We start from the raw sequence: 24,417 nt of genomic DNA on the forward strand, positions 1-24,417 counted from the left end.
AGATGGCGCCCTGCTTGAAGTGCGGGCTTCAAGCACGAGAGGGCGTCGGAGCAACCAGGAGTGACAGCTGCCACTCATCATCCATACCAGCTGTCACTCATTCACTTCTCATCACCACCACCATAAAGGCCAGACTGCAACTCCACCTCCCTGCCGAGAAATCAACTACCATTCAGGTAATTTCTCTGCTGACTGACACTGTGTGTGTTTAACCTGAACTTCTGTTGCAGCCGTTTTCCTGGAGTGTTTCCTTATCTGGAGGATTGGCGTTTGGTGTGACAGTGACGGCTTCGCCTCACACCCCAACTCAGATAAGTGGTTGACCAGGAGCTGCACGAGTGTGTGTGATTGGAGGTGGAGGTTTTCCCTCCTTTACTTAAGACAGACTGTGGGATTACTGAGTGTGCGAACTCACACTCATCTGGACTGTCTCTGTTTTCTGCCAGCAGTACCGGGTCTGACTGCTGAAGACAGCAGCCACCTGGGGCGCAGGGCTTGGCAGCTCCGGTGTTCTTCAGCTCCGTTGGTGGTGGAAGCTGTGTGGGGATCCAGCTCTTCTCTCTCCAGGCGTCTTCTATCGTCGAGCCTGCCCACACGTCACCTGGTGTATGATTGACAGTCCACCATATTGTTATTGTCTGTACGTTGTTGTGCGATTCACAACATTAAATTGTTACTTTTGGCTTATCCATTGTCCGTTCATTAACGCCCCCTGTTGTGGGTCCGTGTCATGTCACTTTCACAACAATAATATTAAATTTAACCGCTGCGTCAGTGACGTTTGGTCAGTAGACTTTTGTTGTTATGCCTCTGCGTCATGGACACACTCCTTTTGGAAACCTGTCAATTAGGAAGCTTAAAATAAAGCTTCCTTTTGGGGCAGTGTTGGTCACCATAGCGGTTCAGTGTGCTCATTTCTAGTGTGGAAGGTTTCCAGTTCAAACCCCCAGTTAAAACCTGTGCCAAATCAACATGCAGATCCGTCTGGGATTTGCTGTGGCAACCATGAGTGAAAAACAAAGAAGCAGCTGATGAGACTTACTAATGAAGACTGTATTATCCAATTAGTAATTGTAATATTAAATTAAGCAGCCTTTTAATCATCAGTGAACGACTGAAAGGCTGTATGACTTAAATGGCTGTATTTCATAATTTCCTTGCTTGGTCAGAATACATTTGCTTGTTGGGCCAGATATCCATTAGCAGCCCGGCTGTGGCCACAGCTCAGAGCACTCACCCTAATCAAACAAGCCCAGAAAGTGGGTAGCGTTATTCTTGAGGGGGCTGTGACAGAGACTGTCGGTGACACTCCTAAATCACCAACAGTCTTACCTCTATGTGACTGGGGCTTAAGATCCAAATGTTACAGTGCATCAGAGAAGGTGGAAAGATCATGCAGGGCAACTCACCTAATACCATGACCGTGAAGGTAAAACCTTTCTTCACTGTCTTCCTGTGGACCTGACTGGGCAGCATAGCAAAGCCCACATACTCCTTATCCTGATCCTACATTAAAAAAAACACCCCCCCCGCCCCACAAACATTAAAATGATCATTTTGTGTAAAATCTGATCATATTGACAGTGCATCCAGAAAATATTCACAGTGCTTCACTTTTTCCACATTTTATGTTATAGCCTTATTCCAAAATGGGGTAAATTCATTTTTTCCCCTCAAGATTTTACTCACAACACCCCATATTGACAACATGAAAAGTTTTTTTTTTAATTTTTGCAAACTTCTTAAAAATAAAAAAAAATGAAGAAATTGCACGTGCATAAATATTCACACTCCTTGTCACAAGCTTGGCACACCTATCATTGGGCAGTTTTGCCCATTGCTCGATGCAGCACCTCACAAGCTCCATTAGGTTGGAGGGGGAGCGTCGGTCCACAGCCACTTTTAGATCTCTCCAGAGATGTTCAATCAGATTCAAGTCTGGGCTCTGGCTGGGCCACTCAAGGACATTCACAGAGTTGTCCTGAAGCCACTCCTTTGATATCTTGGCTGTGTGCTTAGGGTCATTGTCCTGCTGAAAGATGAACTGTCACCCCAGTCTGAAGTCAAGAGCACTCTGGGGCAAGTTTTCATCCAGGATGTCTCTGTACATTGCTGCATTCATCTTTCCCTCCTGACTAGTCTCCCAGTTCCTGCCGCTGAAAAACATCCCCACAGCATGATGCGGCCACCACCATGCATTTTTTTTACAGAGATTTATATCATGATAGGCAAGAACTGATTCAGTTTTTAAGGTCACAGCTCAAATGTCAAATTCACAAAAAATCTTGGAAAATCTCTATCTTGTAACACTGAACAAGTTTTCAAAATTCATAACTCTATCAAAAAAGATTGAATTTCTTTCACTTCTGAGTGCACTATGTAGGATGGTATCCTTTGTTGATGTTTCTGTGTAGGCTCTCAGTTGTCCAGGTGGTTTCCATAGTAGAGAAGCTTGAATCTTCGACTGGACTGCACTTTGTCCAGGGACCATCGTGGGTACCCACATACTGTGTGGGCTTTCCGGACAAGTTGTTGTTCTTTAGCCCTTCCCTCTGCAGTTGTGGTCACCTGTAGGGCTCTGTGTTGAAGCGTCCTGATCACCCTGAGTTCATCTCCACCTTAAAGACACTAACCACACATTTGAGGACAAGGAAGTTAAAATATTAGCCAGAGAGAAGAAATGGTTTGAGAGAGGGGTCAAGGAGGCATTCTTTGTGAAACGTTTGAAACCCAGCCTTAACCGGGGAGGGGTCTGAGACATGCTTTATCCCCTGTTTACAATGGGGTACTCAGTTCAAAGCAGTTTCAGTCTTTTGTTCATGGTAATGAGTCATTCATGTCATCAGCAGAGTTGTCAAGGGAGCCATCAGGAGAGGGACAGCTGCCCTGTCATTAGGAGGGTGCTAACTAGAGCACAATAGGTGCTAATTAGAGCTATTGTTTAGTCACCAGCCTATAGCAGTCTGCCTCTCGGTAGGAGGGGTCTGGTTAGGTTTAAAACTCCAGCTTTTGTGACTTCTTGATTATTCTTCTCTACAAGAGTCAAGACAGAAGTCAGACCACCAGAGCAAGAATTTTAGCTGAGGAAGCTTCTGCGATTTGAAGTGAAATGTCCTCGTGTCAAGCAACCCAGTCCAGTTGAAGATTTAAGCTTCTCTACTATCCTTTGTTGACTGACAAAGTTTTATCTGGATCTCATCCAGATTACAGATTTTTTTTTTTTTTTTGGCCATTGAAAACCCCATTTAATGTATATATTTACATTATATCTTAATCAAACATGCTCCAATCACTCTTATATTTGAAAGGGAGGTGCACACTGTCACTCAGTATCGCCTGACAAAGTTTTATCCAGATCTGATCCAGATTGTGTATTTTGTGGACAATTGAATTTAATATTGAAAAGCCCATTTGGTGTACATTTTGCATTATACCTCAGTGAAAAGTGCCTCAGTCACTCATTTTTCTGTCATGGATTTACCTACAAAAATTGGATGAAGGTTCCAATTTTATGCCTATTTGTCTATCTTCCAATTGTCAGTCGGAAACTAAGTGTCAAAAAGCATTGACAAATTGTGCAGAGCTAATCACTGCTCTGTGAAAATTATCTGAAAAAGAATTCAGGAACTGAAAAAAGTAAAAAAACAAACACACCTGACAACACCAAAAACAAAACAAACAAAAAAACAATTCTATTCAACTGCATGAACCAAATACATACTCCTGAGATTTGATCACATCTAATTTATCTTATGCAAAAGCTTGCTTCTAACAGGACTTTGACCTTGAAATTTTTTTCCAAAGTAAAAATTTGTGCAGTTGGGAACTAGTGTTGGTGGAAGTTTGCGCTCTACAAATGTGGTACGGCGGTTTTTAATAAATTTGCTAAAATCTCAAAAAAAAAAAATTCACATTGTCATCATGGGGTATTATGTATAGAATTTTGAGGAAAAAATTAATTTAATCCATTTTGGAATAAGGCTGTAACATACAAAATGTGGAAAAAGTGGAGCGCTGTGAATATTTTCCAGATGCACTGTACTTTTAACAGTTAGGTATTATTGGTGTTTCATGCTAAACAGCTTGAAAGTTCCACAGCTCTATGAATATCCAAGCAGAAAAACTTTTTATCTGAGTGAAAATTAGACCTGAAATGGCTCCTTTTTCCACTTCTGTGACATGCGTTCATCACAACACATGCATTTATGTGTTTGATTCCAAAATGGGCCATGATGCAAGGTCTAAAGTGCATTTGGACATGTCCAACTCCATTTTGCAATTATAGCCAGTGTAATCTGAGTGCAAACTAAGGTGCAGTGTGTTAAGGTGCTGTATGTAGTCTTTTATTAATCATGGGTGTGTTCTTGGACAAATATGAATTAAATCAATCAGATCTGTCATTCCCTTTAAGAGCCAGGGACTGGTGTCAATAACTGGTATATTGCTATTTATATGGTGGACTGAAGTGAGAGGTTTTATGGCAAGGAAACAGGATCAGTGTGCAGCATGCCAAGCATGAGAGCAGAAAGCAGCAACCAAAGCTCCTTGAGGTGAAGCATTTAAGTAGTAAGTGAAAATTTGGATTTTGCCATTCATGTTTATTTTCATCATGCTAAATAATTGTTGTCAATTCAGTTTCATTGGGTCTACAAGCAGGGTCTATTCATATTGTGGGCCTGCCTTCACATGGCGTATCTGAATATTGCACTGTATAATCAATCATCACAATCACGCTGAGCTCCACTTTACACCAGGTTTGTTTGGTCTACACTGTCTGCTGCTTCATGATAGCAATGCACCAACATTGTGCTTTAAACATAATGTGCACACATTCAAACAGTATATTAGCTAGCTAAATAAGGTGGGTACTGGGCTGTGTTAGTTGGAAACGAGCAATGACTCCTGTATTGTGCTGTGCTCCACTTTGGACCTCAGCCATGCAATAAAAACAATTATTTGTTAAAATTTTCACTCCCTGCTCGGGGAACAATATACTGTTTGAAAATGGAAAACATACCTCAGAGTCATAGGGGTCAAACTGTCCCCATGGGCTGCGTGGACATGATCCCGGGCTGAGCGGCGATTCAAGAGATCCCTGACACATGAGCTGCCACCTCAGCTGTAGGGGGTGGAAATCTGCATCCACTCCTGTGTGATTTTGTTTTAGGGGCATCGTGGGGCTGCCCAAGGCTGGGAGGGTCAAAGATGGAGTCCAGGGAAGGCTGGGGAGACCCTCATTGGTTCCTGTCCCAGTAACCTCAGGTTCACAGTTGGTTAGTGAGATTGGTGACTGACCTGATGTCTGGTGCTGTTCACCAGGTTGAGAGGCCACAGACAGATCCCTCAGATGGGTGTCCTCCTTATCTTCTGTAGGCATACTTTTAAACTGATATCAGGGGACATCAGATAGACAGACATAGTATTTGTTATTGTTGTAGATGGATATTTTGTCCAAGTTTTTAATTTTTTTTGTCATAGACTGGGCTCTATTATGATATTTTAACACTTAACCAATGTGGCTAAATGATGTACTTTTTCTTTATTAAAAATTGGTTTCATTGAACCACACGATGTGTCCCTACCAAGGCCATTAGCAATCAAATTGATTTCATTTAGGTTTCATCAGTGATATCAGACAAGTGGGTAATAACTATATATGACATACTGTGTTGAAGTTTGGGGAAATACATATAGAAATAACACTAATCCAATATTTCTGTTGCAAAAGAAAGCTATAAGAATTATCAGTAATAAGCCATATCATGAGCCAACAAATCTGGTATTTGCTGGTTTGCAAATTTTACAATTGTGGGACTTGGTTGATTATATCACAATACAAATTATGTATAAAGTCAAAAATAAACTCTTGCCTGAACATGTCCAGGATGTTGTGTGTTGGGGGGTGTGGCTGGATATTTTGGTGTTCTTTTCTTTTCTTTGCTCTCCAGGTGGCATGAGAGCTGATTTGTCTGTGGAGAAGGTGCTGGCTGAAGAATCCTTCACCCTCATCAACATCATGTGCAGCACCTGTGAATGGTGCTCACATGCAACCTTAAAGACTTTCAGCTGAAGCAGATAATTGGATGGCGTTCTGCATTTAAGTCATGTGTGATTCAAGCAGAACTGCCGGGAACTCGACCTTGTGATGTTCGTTTGTGAGACGCTGAGGACCGCGCCTGGGTTTGACACATCGAGCCCGTGAAGCAAGGAAGGGTGAGGACACATGCTGTCAGCACACATCAAAGGTGATTAAGTGTTTGACTAATTGTTGATAGTAACTTGGTGTTTTGTTACACAGTATACTTGAATTGTGATGAGAATTGTGCAGTTTGCTTCTCACTGCTGTGGCGTGCGGATAAGTGATCCTCCACCTGTTGTGAGAAGCTGCTCATTTGCATAAAGTTAAAAAAGATACAGACCTGAATGTGTTGCTGATAGCGTGTGTCTTTTGAAAGATATTGTTGTAACTGCTGACTTACCTCACCTCTTCTTTGCTTCACAGAGAGTCAGTTTGTCGTGTCCACCTGGGGGGTGTTTGGTGGTGGTAGTGGGTCCAGGAGCGCCGGGCTTTGATCCTTACGGGCGCTGGAGAGCGTGCCAACAGTCACTCCACCAGAAAGACGCTGTTTAGTTTGTACACATTGTTATGCACCAAAGAGGGTAAAAAAATAAATTGTTTTGTTTTGGAACCGTTTTCTGGTTATTTTTAGCGCTGGGTTCTGTCAGACGCAGGTCCGCTCCTCAACCCGCGTCGACACATAACACAGGATCTGTTTAAAATGAGGGATTCCAGCTACAATTTGAGAGGGACATTATTATATGAGAAACTAAGGATCAGAACTACTGCAAAAAGTCATTGTGTTTCCATTAAGGGTGTTAATATTTGGCATAACTGTCCTGATAATATTAAGTTACTTGGTACTTTAGTCAGCTTTAAAAAGCTTTATAAAAATAATACACTTACCCGTTATAGTTTGAAAAATGAGGTTTACCATTTTGTTGATGTGCTTGGGTTTATGCACTGTTGGTTGTGTTTTAAAATTCTGGTGCACAGTCTGAATTGTTTTGTTTGTGCACATTTTTTTGTATTGTTGTTATAACTATATATATTTATATATGTATACATTCTTTTTTTCTTTAATTTTTATAGTATACGGGGACGGTATCTATAAGCTTTGCTTCTGCCTTCACCTTTTCGGCCACAAGGGTTTATTGTACATTGTTCTTTTTATGAGTTTGTTATTGTCTGTGTTGATATTCTGTGTGCCTAATAAATTAATTAATTAATCCATTCATAATTCATGCTAACTGTGTATGACCATGATAAAGGTTCTTACCCACTGTGGATAAAAGCAGCCAAATTCTTTTCACCACATGGCATTTCAATGAATGAATGAGTTTATTCGGCACACAATTCAACAACAAAAACAAAAAAACTCATAACAAACAACTTTACAAAAGTCCTGTGTGGCCGAAAGGGTGACGGCAGAAGCAGAGCTTATAAATACCCACCCCTATACTAAAAAATAACAAACATATACACACAAACAAAATTTCATAAATACATATCTACACAATCACACACACATATATATATATAATTATATATACATACACACATATATACACATGTATACATACACATATGCAGATAAGTACACGTATACATACCTACATGTACATACATAGATACGCACACACGATGACAGTACCAAAAAGAAAAAACGTGCAAACTTAGTCAATGAACTCAAATTTACAAAATATAACCAGACAACACTGGCACACAACACACAAACCCGAAAGTAATAACAAGACCTAAGTCTTCAACTATAGCATACAATTTTGTTATTCTTGTAATGTCTTTTAAAGCCTACTAACATACAAAGTACTTTAATGTTGTCGGGACAGTTGTTCCAGATGTTAACACCTTTGACAGATACACAATGACTTTTTGCAGTAGTTCGGGTCCTTGATTTTTTCAAACAATAAAATTCCTCTCAAATTATAACTGGAGTCCCTCAGTTTAAACAGATCCTGGACATGTTGTGGCAGCAGTTTATTTTTAACTTTATACATAATTTGTATTGTAAAGTAATCAACCAAGTCCCAGAATTTTAGAATATGCAAACAGGCAAACAATGGATTCGTTGGCTCACAATGTGATTTGTTACAAATAATTCTTACAGCTTTCTTTTGCAACAAAAATATTGGATTAGTATTAGTTTTATATGTATACCATACCTCAATACAGTAGGTCATGTATGGAACGAGCAATGAGTGATATAAAATAGTTAATGAGTGTTGGGAAATTAAATCTTGTGCTTTATGCAGAATTGCAATGGCTTTTGACATTTTGGATTTAACAAAATGAATATGCATTTTCCAGCTCGGTTTATCATCAATAACAACACCAAGAAATTTTGTATCAGTTAGTTTCAATTTCAATATCATTTAATAAGAAATTTCTGCAGGAAATCCTGGACTTGTTTCCAAATATAATACACTTTGTCTTACCAAAGTGGAGTGATAATTTGTTTGATTCAAACCATTGTTTAAACTTCTGTAGTTCCTTCTCCATCATGTCCAAGGTCTGTCCCAAGTGATCCCCACTACAAAACACATTCGTATCATCAGCAAACAAAATACAACTGATGGACTTGGAAACCAAACATATGTCATTAATATACAGAAGAAACAACAACGGCCCCAGAACTGAACCCTGGGGCACCCCACAAGTAATTTTCATGGGTTCAGATTTTGCCCCACCAATATGTACACACTGATATCTAGTGTATAAATAGCTAACTATCCAATCATATGCCAATCCCCTGATACCATACCACTGCAGATAAACTGCAGTGGTATGGTATCAGGGGATTGGCATATGCACCATTTCACTGCACCATTTCTCTTAGCATCTGGCTATGTGGCCAAGATAGGTTTTTAAAAAAACAAAACAACCAAAAACAAAACATTTTCAATATGAAAGCCAAGTCTATAGATGCCATGCAATCATGTGATCTTTAGTGCTGTTCAACCTTATTTTACATGGGAGAAGAGACACTGGAGACAACTGTTCAGTGCAAAAACAAGCCTTTTGCTATCGGAATGCAAAGAACATGCACAAATCTACACTTCTGTAAATGCCTGTATTTTGAAAACTTAGATTAAGAGATTAAGGGATGATAACCTTGGGTAACAAAGGGACTCCTGAATGCATGTAAAAAGAAAAATTTATTGTATAAGCAGTTTTTAAAATTTACAACTAATGAAGCCGATAGAAAATATGACATATAAAAATAAATTAACAAACATTATGCGATTGTATAAGAAGCAGTATTACTGCGATTTGTTAGAGAAAAATAAAACTAACATTAGGGGAACCTGGAAGCTCTTAAGCGAAATCATTAAAGAGAAAAAAGTTGTTAAAGATGATCCATCTTACTTTTATATAGACTGATAAAATTGTAAAAGGAAATAAAATTATTGCTGATTATTTTAATAATGTTGGTAAAAATTTATCAAACTCAATTGTAACTACGACAAAGTGTTCTATGGATAACTGTAAATTAATTAATAAATTCAGGATTCAATGTTTATTAGAGAAACGGATGAAAAAGATAGTTCACAAAATTAAGGGAAAAAAATCCACTGATATCAATAGCTTTGATATGGTTTTGATTAAGAACATTATTGACTGTATTATCAAACCTTTGACATATATTTGTAATCTGTCACTCATGACTGGGAAATTTCCCTCCAGAATGAAATTGCTAAGGTGATACCATTGTTTAAATCTCGTGATAAACACGTTTGTTTGTTTTTTTTCAAATTATAGGCCAGTCTCTTTGTTACCACAGTTTTCTAAAATTCTGGAAAAAATATTTGTAAAGAGGTTGAACGATTTTATAGAAAAACATTATATACTTAACGAACAGCAGTATGGTTTCAGAAAAAAATCGAACAACTTCTTTGGCTTTAATAGACTTTGTGGAACAATTGCAATAGAGAAGAAGCAATGCACTGTTGTTTTTTTTTTAATTTATTTACAGAAAGCATTTGATACTATTGATCATACCTTATTTTTGGAAAAATTACAGATGTATGGTATTAGAGGACTGGCCTTTAACTGAATAGCTAGCTATTTACGTAATGATAGTGTGTTCATCTTGGTGGGATAAAATTGGAATTTTTGAGGATTACATGTGGGGTGCCCCAGGTGTCAGTCCTCGGGCCATTATTGTTTTTGTTGTATATTAATGATATAGGTTTGGTTTCTAAGTCTTTGAGTTGTATTTTGTTTGCTGATGATACAACTGTGATTGGTAGTGGAGATAATTTGAGACAGCTCTTGGACTTGGTGGAGAGGGAATTGCAAAAATTTAAATACACTAAAATACTCTAAATACTCTAATACATTATCACTTAATTTCGGTAAAACTAAGTGCATTATATTTGGAAATAAACCTAGAAATTTTGTTATGTGTCGGACGCAGCTCGGAGAACCGACCAGCGTTTGAAAGACCCAGTATGAAATAAGCAGAGCACGGTACAAAGGCTAACTGAATTTAATACATAACAGTGATACATAAAAAACAAAGTGCGGTCTGGCGTGGTGCGCTCCCAGCAGCTGTTCGGACTCAAGGACCCCGCCGACACCCCCCAGGTGGCCGCAACAAACCGAGTCTGTGAAAGAAGGAACCATTATGTGAGTCCACACTCTACACACAGAGAGAACACTTAAAGGTGTACAAACAGCAAACACTTCCTGGCTTGATTACTAATCAACTTCCCAACCTGCAGGCATGGAACATCCAGTTCACAAAACTCCACTGCAGTGGAAGTCGATACATGACTAACATACAGCTCAATATCATAAAGGTGTGAGGGACACCACATTTACTGACTGTATAAATGTTAGTCACAAAATCTAACGTACCTCAGGAAGTGTGCTGACGAGCGTGAGACCTCACCCCCTCCTCTTTCACAGACCGTGCATCAAACCTGGACGTTCTCTGCATCCATTGATGATGAGATGGCTCCCGAGACGACGATCTCACCCGTCTGGTCACAAGGTCGAGTCTCTGGCAAATACACACTGTGCACTCCAGTCTTAAATGCCACCATGTTCCAATCCATGCAGATGCACCACAGCTGTGAGTCCTGATGAGCCGCAGGTGATCAGCCTCAGGTGATCAGGGTGAGGTCCTGATAAACTCAGCAACACAGCCACTCAGTTCCAAATGCAAACCACCTGGAAGGAGAAGCAAAGGACAGAAACAAAAAGGCAGCCAGGCCCCCCCAGCCATATAACAAATTTAAGCAGTAAATTATTGTTGAATGGTATTGAAATTGAAATTGTATCTCAAACCAAATTTCTTGGAGTTTTTGTTGATGATCAGCTTTGTTGGAAAACTCATATAAAACATACTGAGTCCAAAATGCCAAAAGTTATTGCTATCTTGTACAAAGTACAATACTTTCTCCCTCAGCATCTGTTGGTTTCATTGTGTCACTCATTACTTGTCCCTTATATGACTTATTGCATTGAAGTTTGGGGAAATACATATAAAACAAATACTAATCCAATATTTCTGTTCCAAAAAAAAAAAAAAAAAAAAAAAAAAGCTATAAGAGTGATAAGTAAAAAACCATATTGTGAACCAACAAATTCATTGTTTGTTCACCTTCAATTTTTGAAATTTTATGACTTGGTTGATTATTTTACAATACAGATAATGTATAAAGTTAAAAATGGATTCTTGCCTCAACATGTCAAGGAGCTGTTTAAAATGAGAGAGTCCAGTTATAATTTGCGTGGAACTTTGGTATTTGATAGAAGAAAGATTCAAAGTACTGCTAAAGGTCATTGCGTTCTGGTAAAAGGTGTTAGAGTGTGGAATGGCTGTTTAGATTGTATTAAGGTATCTAGTACATTGGCTTGTTTTAAAAGACTATAAAAATAATATATTAACTTGTTATGGTTTGAGTAATTAAGTAAATTGCTTGTGTGGCTATTTTTTGTTTGTCTGTTGTATTACTTTGTTTCACTGCGTTACATTACTGACTGGGATTTGTTTTTTAGTGTTTATTTTTGTTTGTACACAGAAATTGATGTACGTGGTGGGCGTTTATAAGCTTCTGCGTCTGCCCACACTCTTTCAGCTGCACTAAGTTGGTAAATTGTTTGAGTTTTGTTCTATATGTTTTAATTTTTGACTTGTTTTGTAAATGAGAGACTTTGTTCGTACGTGCTGAATAAACCATTCATTCATTCATTCATTCATATGTAGCAAAATGTTATATAGATGAAGTGCAGGATTCATCAATCTATACATACAACTTTAACAGCTTTTATTCAACTAACTGCATAACAATCAAGTCAAACTGGATCAAATTGTCACTACAAGCCACAATGACTGATGTCTGAATAACACAAAGTTTAGAACCAAGCTGAAATGAACTTGTAGATGTGGCACTGCATGCATACTGAACAAAAATATAAACACAACACTTTAGTTTTTGTTCCCATGTTTCATGAGCTGAACTCAAAGATCATTTTCTATATACACAAAAGACCTATTTCTCTCAAATATTGTTCACAAATCTGTCTAAATCTGTGTTAGTGAGCACTTCTCCTTTGCCAAGATAATCCATCCCACCTCACAGGCGGGGCAAGTCAAGATGCTGATTAGACAGCATGATTATTTCACAGGCGTGAAGATTATGACATATATATTTATCTGCTGCACTAAAAGTAAGACAAGAAAAATTTACCACTTGAGAAACATTCAATAAATATTCTGAAAATACTGAAAGCAGCTACAGCTGCTAATCATGTAACTCATCTTTCTAGGATTGATTGATGAAAACTTGCAGAAAGAAATACCCTGAAATACCCTTCTACTGTCCATGTTGACTGGTGCAACCACATGTTGGACATGAAACCACCAGCTGTAGGATCACCACTAATCAAGACGGATCAACACGCTCAGTTGCGACCTCCATGACATGAGGCGAAATGAGGGTGGTGCGTGACATTTGTGGAAGATTTTTTGACAGCCAAAAACATGCTCCAAGAATATCACGCACCAACACTCATTATTATGGTGCGTTTACACACAGGCAGGATATGTTACAAATGTCATATTTGCATCATTCTTGGCACATTCCTGACATTCATAATGTGACTTAACACATCTGAATAGGTTTCTTAATAGTGCATATATTCGTGATATTCGTGGAGCATGTTTTTGGCTGTCAAAAAATCTTTCACGAATGTCATGCACCACCCTCATTTCGCCTCATGTCGTGGAGGTCGCAACTGAGCGTGTTGATTTGTTTTGATTAGTGGTAATCCTTAATGACAGCTTTCTTCTCTGACGGTGTGCACAATTAAACCCTGCTGCACCGCATTCAGTTTTATTGCTGCAGTATGCTGAAGAAGAACAGTGACACCAAGTTGGCTAAAAGTTTCGTTCCAGTGCTCCTCAGTGCACTCCTGCAGGTGTTCCACCTGCTGCTGCTGCTGTGCCTGATGTTTGGGAAAATGAGAAAGACGAGAGCCGCGTGGAGCCACACATCTGACTCTCAGTCTCCTCCTCCTCTCTGCGCCACTCCATGGCACAGAGCTCAACTAAGCATGCAGTCACAAAGTTCTTCTGCTGTGGCTTTGAGGAGCAAACTGGAGCGATCTGAATTGTTCAGCAACTGACGGGTGGATGAATATGCTGTGTGTGTGTGTGTGTGTGTGTGCGTGTGGCGACAATTCGCCTCATTCACACCGTGACAGAATTTAACAGCACGCAACAACGTGGAGCATTATTCTTGACCATGCGTAATGGTTCATGACAATTCTCCAGCAACATGTGCCATTAATTGCAACGCATGGTTAAAGGTTGCAGCAGTTCCTGAGGACACCTGACGCCTCTGCCCCAAATTATCACATTCGTGATCAGCGGCCAAGAATGTAGACTTTGTGGCATTCGTGACTTGCCATTGTTATGTGTAAACGCAGCTTTAAGAAACCTAATAAGAAGCGTTAAGCCACGTTAAGAATGTCAGGAATGTACCAAGAGTGACACAAATATGACATTCATAACGCATCCTGCCTATGTGTAAATGCAGCATTAGATAGACTACCAGTCAAAGTTTGGACACAGTTTCCCGAATGGTGTCTCCCAATGAGAAGGTCCCCAGTTTAAGGCCGCCCATGGCCCATTCTCTGCCTACATCTGGAGTTGCTCAGACATAAAACACATCCCAACAACACACAGAACTCTGCTGCTTCTGCTGTAGTGACTCCGATCAAAAACAAGAGCAAACCTTTCTTTGCCAGCAAAGACAGTCATCACATGATATGATGAGGTCTGCTGCAACGGAATCTAGAGAAATACTTGAAGCTCTAATTAGTATCTACAAATGTCACTGCAAGGTATAGTATCTATAAACTACGAGCACAAAGACAAAGCACCAGTTTAGGGCAGGTGATGGTCTAGTGCAGAGGTGGGCAACGAGGGCCGAGACACTGCATGTTTTCCTTGCAACCAATCACCTCAGCAGGTGGGTTGCTGATGAGCTTCTCCCTTGAACATAAACACCTGGTTGTCAATGAAACCACCTGCTGAAACACATGAACATTAATGAAATCACCTGCTGAGGTGATTGGTAGCAAGGAAAATCTGCAGTTCTTTGGCCCTTCACGGCACATGATTGCCCACCCCTGGTCTAGTGGCTAAGGTGTTGGGCTTGAGTCCAGAAGATCATGGGTTCAAATCCCCGCCTGACTGGAAATCACTAAGGGCCCTTGGGCAAGACTTTTAATCCCCTATTGCTCCCGGTGTATAGTGAGCGCCTTGCATGGCAGCAACCTGACATCGGGGTGAATGTGAGGCATAATTGTGAAGCGCTTTGAGTGTCTGATGCAGATGGAAAAGCACTATATAAATGCAGTCCATTTACCATTTACCAGTTGGCTGGAGTTAGACCGTCACGTCCATGACATGATGAATGTGTTTTTTGTCATAGAGGCTGATGAGGCTCGGCCTGTAATCCCATTACAAACCCACAGCCTGTCCTGGCTGAATGTAAACAACACTAAAGGTCATAAGGTCACACGTGCTTTAGACCGTTAGTTTTTTCACAGTTTTTATGGGTCATTGTGTTGCGGATCTCACACTTTAGACCCATGGCTGTGTCCAGCACGGCTCCTGTGCTCTGGGTTCACCCTGCCACCTGTCATGTCTCATTACCAACAAAGCTGGTCTTAATCCGGCTTCTAATACTCTACCAGGTAGGGGGTTTGAGACTTAACACACTAACACACAAACTAACAACACTACAGAGTGTATCTGCCAAACACTAACTGTTTTTTGTCTCACCTCTTTTTCTGAACATGGTGGAACTTTTAAGCAGAGAGAAGAAAAAAAGATTAAAACTTAAAATGTAGAGTTTAGCAGATTTTAACAAGTACATAAATATAAAATCTAGATCATCAAGACTGAAAACGGTTACAAAAAATACATTTTGTAAGTGATTTTACATAGTCTTTTATTATAACAAAAAAGGTTTTAAATGAAGTGAGCAGACGTACCTTTTTTAATGTTGCGTAAGCGGACCGGAGAGGACATGTGCTCCATGATAGTCTCAGTCTGTCCAACTGTCCCCAGATCACAACTAAAACCAACAAGGTTGGAAGTGGCCAAACATCAGCAAGGTGACAAAGAACAGTGTAAAAAGCAGGATATATGCTGTGTTTGCAGCTCTGTGCATGAGGGAGCACTTAAGGCGCAGTGCAGTCTGTCTGCTCTGACCTTAGATTAAGAAGGCAAGCCGCTATGTCCCACATGCTGCTCCAATAGGGGCCCCAAACTTCATTTGTTTTAAAATCTGCTCAAGATATTCGCTTGACTGAACAGGTTGTCTTGTGAGAACAAGTGATAATCTCCAATAATTTGCTGACATAATTGTCTTGTAAGCACGCCCTCCACCCCAAGTGTTCAGTGGATAATAACCTCCTTAAAATAATGAGCGTGTTTTCACAAGATAATTGTCTCGCAAACACAAGGGAAAAGCTTCTTAAGGTAATTAACAAAATATTATCTCATATGCACCAAATATGAAAGTACCGCAACAAAATATTAAGCTGTTCTGCTAAAATGATTAGCTTATCCGCACTAGACCGCATCAATAAAATATATTTATTTAGTTATTTATTTATTTGTGGAGTGGGTCGTGGTTTTCATGGACACTGGCTTGCGTGTGGGCATTAAAAATTCCATCCATCCATTTTCTTCCGCTTTATCCGGAGTCGGGTCGCGGGGGCAGCAGCTCAAGCAAAGCCACCCAGACGTCCCGATCCACACACACCTCCCCCAGCTCCTCTGGGGGAACCCCAAGGCATTCCCAAGCCAGCCGAGAGATATAGTCCCTCCAGCGTGTCCTGGGTCTTCCCCGGGGCCTCCTCCCAATGGGATGTGCCCGGAACACCTCTCCAGCGAGGCGTCCAGGGACATCCGGAAAAGATGCCCGAGCCACCTCAACTGACTCCTTTCGACATGGAGGAGCAGCGACTCGACTCCGAGCTCCTCCCGAGTGACCGAGCTCCTCACCCGCACTCCTCACCCGCGCCCAGCCACCCCGCGGAGGAAACTCATCTCGGCCGCCTGTACTCGCGATCTCGTTCCCTCGGTCATGAGCCAAATCCCATGACCAAAAGTGAGGACCGGAACGCAGATCGATCGGCAAATCGAGAGCCCTGCGCCCCCCACTCAGCTCTCTCCTCACCACGACGGTCCGACACAGCGACCGCACCACTGCAGATGCTGCACCGATCTGCCTATAGATCTCACGCTCCATCCGTCCCTCACTCTTGAACAAGACCCCGAGATACTTAAACTCCTCCACTTGAGGCAAGGACACTCCACCGACCTGAAGAGGGCAAAGCACCATAACAAGTTTAGCACAGAAGTCCAACAACTGAACACCACTCAGGTTCAGATCGGGGAGGCCGTGCTTCCCAATCACCCCCCTCCAGGTCTCACTGTCACCGCCCACGTGGGCGTTGAAATCCCCCAGGAGAACAATGGAGTCCCCAGTTGGAGCGCTATCTAGTACCCCTCCCAGGGACTCCAGGAAGGTCGGGTACTCTGCACTGCTGCTCGGCCCATAGGCCGAGACAACGGTGAGAGACCTGTCCCCGACCCGAAGGCGTACGGACGCGACCCTCTCATTCACCAGAGTGAACTCCAACACATGGCGACTCGACTGAGCTGGGGAGCAATAAGCAATGCGACCCCAGCTCTCTGCCTCTCCCTGTGGGCAACACCAGAAAAATGAAGCGTCCAGCCCCTCTCCAGGAGTTGGGTACCAGAGCCCAAGCTGTGCGTGGAGGTGAGCCCAACTATCTCTAGTCGGTATCTCTCAACCTCCCGCACAAGCTCAGGCTCCTTCCCCCCTAGCGAGGTGACATTCCACGTCCCAACAGCCAGGGGCTGTGAGCATGGACCGGGCCGCCGGACCACCCGCCCTCGACCGCCACCCAATCCTCTCTGCACCCGACCCCCATGGCCCCCTCTGCAGGTGGTGAACCCACAGGAGGGCAGGCCCACGTCGCTCTTTCGGGCTGAGCCCGGCCGGGCCCCATGGGCTAAGGCCCAACCACCAGGCGCTCGCGCGCGAGCCCCAATCCCAGGCCTGGCTCCAGGGTGGGACCCCGGCTCCGCCATACCGGGCGATGTCTCGGCCCTTGATTTTTTACTGGCCATGGAGATTTTGAACTGCCCTTCGTCTGACCCGTCACCTAGGACCTGTTTGCCTTGGGAGACCCTACAGGGAGCACAAAGCCCCCGACCACATAGCTCCTAGGATCATCCAGGTACGCAAACTCCCCCACCACGATAAGGTGGCAGCTAGAGGGGGAGGCATTAAAAAATTATGGCTGTCATATTGCCTCAGTAAAAACTGATGAACAGTGGAGCTAACGTCCTGAAGCTACTAACAATGCTAATGGTGTGAAGATAAAAATGATTCATTAATTCCTTCATTTTCTGCTGCTTATCTGAGTCAGAGTCATGGTGGTTGCATGAACAACTTCCATGACATGCAAATTAAATAACATACAAATTTCACTCAATCGAAATACTGGAGCACAAACGTCTTCACGACGACGGTCCGGTACGGAATCTGTGAAACATCAGATGCCGCCCCAATCCGTCTGTCAATCTCACACTCCAGTTTACCCACACTTGTGAACAAAACACTTACAAGACTTAAACTCCTCCACTTGGGGTAGTAACTCTCCCCTAAACATGCAGCGGACAGTCCATCCTTTTGAACCATGGTTACAGATTTGAAGGTGCTGATTCTCATCCCATTGCGCTCATTTTGCTAAATTGTGGCACACTTCTTTAAATTGTGCTATCATTTTACTAGATTTTGTGCAGAATGTAGTATATTGTGATCTTGTTTTACTATATTGTGTAGCTCATTTTGGTATATTATGTGCACAATTTGCTATATTGTGATCCCGTTTTGGTATATTATGTGCACAATTTAATATATTGTGCTCTTGTTTTGGTATATTATGTGCACAATTTAATAATATATTGTGATTCCGTTTTTGGTTTATTATGTGCACAATTTAATATAATGTGATCCCATTTTGGTATATTATGCACACAATTTAATATATTGTGCTCTTGTTTTGGTATATTATGCGCACAATTTAATAATATATTGTGATTCCGTTTTTGGTTTATTATGTGCACAATTTACTATATTGTGATCTCATTTTAGTATATTATCTGCACAATTTAATATATTGTGTTCTTGTTTTGGTATATTGTATATTGTGATCCTGTTTTGGTATATTATGTGCACAATTTAATAATATATTGTAATCCTGTTGTTGGTATATTATGTGCCCAATTTAATATAATGTGATCTCGTTTTGGTATATTATGTGTGCAATTTACTATACTGTGATTCCGTTTTGGTATATTATGTACACAATTTAATAATATATTGTGATCCTGTTTTTGGTATAGTATGTGCACAATTTAATATAATGTGATCCTGTTTTGGTATATTATGCGCCCAGTTTAATATATTGTGATGTCATTTTGGTGTATTATGTGCATATTTTAATACATTGTGCTCTTGTTTTGGTACATTATATCTTGTGATCCTGTTTTGGTATATTATGTGCACAATTTAATAATATATTGTCATCCCGTTGTTGGTATATTATGTGCACAATTTAATATAATGTGATCCTGTTTTGGAATATTATGTGCACAGTTTACTATATTGTGATCCTGTTTTGGTATCTTATGCGCACAATTTAATAGATTGTGATCCCGTTTTTGGTATATTATGCATACAAGTTAATATAATGTGATCCCGTTTTGGTATATTATGTGTACAGTTTACTATACTGTGGTCCCGTTTTGGTATATTATGTGCAAAATTTAATAGATTGTGCTCTTGTTTTGGTATATTATGTGTACAATTTACTATATTGTGATCTCATTTTGGTATGTTATGTGCACAATTTAATATATTGTGATCCTGTTTTTGGTATATTATGTGCACAATTTAATATAATGTGATCCTGTTTTGGTATATTATGTGTACAGTTTACTATATTGTGGTCCCGTTTTGGTATCTTATGCACACAGTTTAATATATTGTGCTCTTGTTTTGGTATATTATGTGTACAATTTACTATATTGTGCTCTTGTTTTGGTATATTATAAGTTGTGATCCTGTTTTGGTATATTATGTGCACAATTTAATAATATACTGTGATCCCGTTTTTGGTATATTATGTGCACAATTTAATATAAAGTGATCCCATTTTGGTATATTATGTGCACAATTTAATAATATATTGTGATCCCGTTTTTGGTATATTATGTGCACAATTTAATATAATGTGATCCCATTTTGGTATATTATGTGCACAATTTAATAATATATTGTGATCCCATTTTTGGTATATTATGTGCACAATTTAATATAAAGTGATCCCATTTTGGTATATTATGTGCACAATTTAATAATATATTGTGATCCCGTTTTTGGTATATTATGTGCACAATTTAATATAATGTGATCCCATTTTGGTATATTATGTGAACAATGTACTATATTGTGATCCCATTTTGGTATTTTATGCACACAATTTAATATATTGTGCTCTTGTTTTGGTATATTATGTGTACAATTTACTATATTGTGATCTTATTTTGGTATATTATGTGGACAATTTAATATATTGTGCTCTTGTTTTGGTATATTATGTGGACAATTTAATAATGTATTGTGATCCCATTTTTGGTATATTATGTGCACAATTTAATATATTGTGATCTTGTTTTGCTATATTATGTGCACAATTTAATAACATATTGTGATCCCATTTTTGGTATATTATGTGCACAATTTAATATAATGTGATCCTGTTTTGGTATATTATTTGCACAATTTACTATATTGTGATCCCGTTTTGGTATACTATGTGCACAATTTAATATGTTGTGATCTCATTTTGATATATTATGTACACAGTTTAATACATTTTGCTTTCGTTTTGGTATATTACGTACACAATTTAATATATTGTGATCTCATTTTGCTTTTACACTGGTGATTTTACTTTGTAGTATATTCAGAAATGCCCACATCATTAATGTTACATCTCTTGTGCAAATATAGTAAATATCAGAAATACAATATTCAGATTTTATTTACTGTAAATTGTGCTCACAATAAAATTAAATAATGTTTTGAACCTTTTAAATGCTTATATTTCTTTACTATGTTGCAATTTTAGTAGAATACCTTTAAATAGAATATACACAGAATAACGGCTTCAAACTTGCCAAGCGCAAACACATATGGTAGTTGGATAAATAACTCATGCAGCGTATCTTAAAGTAAAAAAAACAAAACACATTATTCATAGCTTGTGTTTAAGGCTGGAACAGAGTGAATATACTGAATTACAGAGATACACGAGGTAAATGTACTATGACCAGAAATTCATTACACTGTTGTCGTGCACTGAGTTTTCCACATAAACCTTAAACTGTTTGACGGTGAGAGTGTGTTTGTTTGTCTACATGTGACTGTCCAGGGTGGACCACTCTTCGAGTATTCCACATATGTCCTCCTGGTCACAGGAAGGAGCTGTTCTCTGTAGAGCTGTCCCACAGAACTCTCCATTTCCGTCTGGGGTTGTTGTACCGGCTTAGCAGCTGGCTGTTGTCCACCAGAGGTTCTGAAAGCTCTTCCTCAGTTTTTGGCAGCCCTGGGGGGTTTTCGTCCTCATCTTGGTCCAGTTCTCTGTTTGTAAAATGACAACACCTCTGAGAGAAGTCACAGTTCTTTTCCTGAGAGTTTTCCTCACGTTCTCTGCCGGACACGGATCGGGGACCCTCGGGGTCGTGCGTGTGCTTTTCCCCCCTTGAATTGCTAACGGGTGTGGTGTTCTGATTGTGGTTGTTCATGTGATCCGTTTCTGTGTGGCTGTGTGAGGTGTGTGCACGCTGGTTGTGTCTCTGTGGAGGGGGAGAAGAATTTCGTTCAGGAGAATTAGTGTTCTTGTCCTGGGTGTGAGAGTGGGTTTGGTGTTTCTGCCAGAAGGTCCTGAGTTGCTGCTCCAGCTCAGAAAGCAGTGGCAGGCCGATGTTCAGGTGCAACAGAAGGTTCTCCAGCCACTCCTCCAGCTTTGAAAAGGAAGGACTGAAAGAGAAAACAAATAATGTTGCATTTTGTAAAGATTTGAGAAAGTTGGACCATCTGGCTCTTCATAGAAGGATTAAATAACAAGGCACTCACAGAGCGCATACATCTGCCAAGGCCTTCCAGATCAGATTCTAAATAACATCTCTCATTTTCTTGGACTTTATCCATCTGCTCACCAAATTTCATTAACATGCTCTCACAACTTTTTGAATTAAATGTTACGTTGTGCATTTCAGAGTGGCCTTTTACTGTGGCCAGCCTAAGGCACACCTGTGCAATAGTCATGCTGTCTAATCAGCATCTTGATGTGCCACACCTGTGAGGTGGGATGGATTATCTCAGCAAAGGAGAAGTGCTCACTAACACAGATTTAGACAGATTTGTGAACAATATTTGAGAGAAATAGGTCTTTTGTGTATATACAAAATGTTTTAGATCTTTGAGTTCAGTTCATGAGGCCAGTTGATGTGTTCTTTGGCAAATTGTAACCTCTTCTGCACATGTCTTTTATTTAACAGAGGGACTTTGCGGGGGATTCTTGCAAATAAATTAGCTTCACACAGGCATCTTCTAACTGTCACAGCACTTACAGGTAACTCCAGACTGTCTTTGATCATCCTGGAGCTGATCAATGGGTGAGCCTTTGCCATTCTGGTTATTCTTCTATCCATTTTGATGGTTGTTTTCCGTTTTCTTCCACGCGTGTTTTTTTTTTTGTCCATTTTAAAGCATTGGAGATCATTGTATGAGGGTAGGCTGAAAAGTTCTAAGGCTCACTATGATGCAGTTAATGCATTAACTGTATCATAGTGAGAACTTGATGCAGCCAGCTGCATCAAGTTCTTAGAACTTTTCAGCAGCCAGCTGCATCAAGTTCTTAGAACTTTTCAGCCTACCCTCGTAGATGAACAGCCTATAAATTTTTGCACCTGCGTATAAGTTTTCCCCTCTCCAATCAACTTTTTAATCAAACTACCCAGTTCTTCTGAATAATGTCTTGAACGTCCCATTTTCCTCAGGCTTTCAAAGAGAAAAGCATGTTCAACAGGTGCTGGCTTCATCCTTAAATAGGGGACACCTGATTCACACCTGTTTGTTCCACAAAATTGGCAAACTCACTGACTGAATGCCACAATACTATTATTGTGAACACCCCCTTTTCTACTTTTTTTCTACTAACAGCCCAATTTGATAGCCTTAAGAGTGTGCATATCATGAATGATTGGTCTTGTTGGATTTGTGAGAATCTATTGAATCTATTGGTACCTTGTTTCCCATGTAACAATAAGAAATATACTCAAAACCTGGATTAATCTTTTTAGTCACATAGCACTACTATTATTCTGAACACTACTGTATTTTGTTCAGTGTAGACGTTTGTTACTTTTTGAGTTATCCTGTTAACAGACATGCGGGTGGAAATATTACGTCCACCAGGTGGCGATGTCCTAGCTTTCTGACTATCATGAAAATTTTAACGTGATTTGATTGATTGAAATGTTTATTTTGAATATCAAGGTGCAAAAATAAATAACAATAATAATATAAAATATAAAGAAAACCATAATCAATGGATATTCGGAAGGGAGTGAGAAGAAGTAAAACTTATTTGTTCCCACCCCTTGTCCTTAAGTAAATAACATAATTAACTTATATACATGATATATGCATTAATACATATAAACATTGAATTTGGTCATTAATTTCCTTGTGCCACCACAGAACTTTGTAATCTAGATCAAAGTCATTTAAACAACAACCGTATCCTAATTTTCTCTTCTCATCTGGCATCTGCTAAATAGAGGGTGTAGTTTGAACCACTTTATCTAATACTTTGACATACCCACAACCCTTTCACTGTGTATAATCCATAGTGGCTCCAAACAACTTGATTAAAACAGTTATGACCTTGAGTCTGGCCTTTTGAGTTTAGCAAAGGTCAAAGGTTATGTGGCCAACAGAAAGGTCACATGTAACTTCAAATTAGTGTTGAATATTAACCACAGGTGTATGAACCAATTTCATAAACTATTGAAAATCTCACCTCTGTAGTATATAAGCATTGGGCGAAAGATTTGACCTTGACCTATGACCTTGGGTTTAGCTGATTTTTCTCAAAAACAAATCACTGTGTCCTTTGCTGACCCCGAGTCACTTCACCAAGTTTAGTCAAAGTCAGGTCAAAAGTTTTAGAGTTATTTTTCAGAGTTATGCTGCACAAGAGCATAAATAGCAACTCTGGCACTGAGAGGATGTGTGCTTCCTCTTGTTTGTGTGTGCACAACACATATGAGGTCTGTTAGAAAAGTATCCGACCTTCTGGTTTTTTCAAAAAACATATGGATTTGAATCACGTGTGATTGCATCAGCCAAGCATGAACCTTCGTGCGCATGCGTGAGTTTTTTCACGCCTGTCGGTTGCGTCATTCGCCTGTGAGCAGGCTTTGTGTGAGCAGTGGTCCCCCCCTCTCGTCAGATTTTTATTGCGAATAAATGTCTGAACGATTTGGAGCTTTGCTGCATCAATTTTTTCCAGAAATTGTGAGAGACCTCCAGGTGGTAACCATTCAGAAAATTCAAATGGCTTTGAGGGACGATTTTATGGGGATTACACAGATTAAGGAGTGCTCCAGCCGGTTTAAAGACCGCCCACAGCTGCTGAGAGCG

At 40.1% G+C, this 24,417-nt stretch overlaps 2 protein-coding genes across 2 annotated transcripts in view; both read right to left on the bottom strand.

Moving 5' to 3' along the window:
• LOC117517216 (septin-5-like) overlaps positions 1–15,986 on the bottom strand; it is a 39,775-nt gene extending 23,789 nt beyond the window's left edge. Inside the window, exons 1-3 of the mRNA XM_034178159.1 lie at positions 15,593–15,986; positions 5,018–5,386; positions 1,410–1,506 (exon numbers count right to left, since the gene is read on the bottom strand). Of these exons, the coding sequence (XP_034034050.1) occupies positions 1,410–1,506; positions 5,018–5,377 (457 nt within the window). The 5' untranslated portion in view covers positions 5,378–5,386; positions 15,593–15,986. The remainder of the gene's footprint in view (positions 1–1,409; positions 1,507–5,017; positions 5,387–15,592) is intronic.
• A 4,625-nt stretch (positions 15,987–20,611) lies between these two features.
• Positions 20,612–24,417, bottom strand: part of LOC117517217 (LIM domain kinase 1-like) — a 42,588-nt gene continuing 38,782 nt past the window's right edge. The window contains exon 15 of the mRNA XM_034178160.1: positions 20,612–21,747. Coding sequence (XP_034034051.1) covers positions 21,180–21,747 — 568 coding nt within the window. The 3' untranslated portion in view covers positions 20,612–21,179. The remainder of the gene's footprint in view (positions 21,748–24,417) is intronic.

This window comes from Thalassophryne amazonica, chromosome 9, assembly GCF_902500255.1.
Source record: "Thalassophryne amazonica chromosome 9, fThaAma1.1, whole genome shotgun sequence".
Classification (NCBI taxonomy): Eukaryota; Metazoa; Chordata; class Actinopteri; order Batrachoidiformes; family Batrachoididae; genus Thalassophryne; species Thalassophryne amazonica.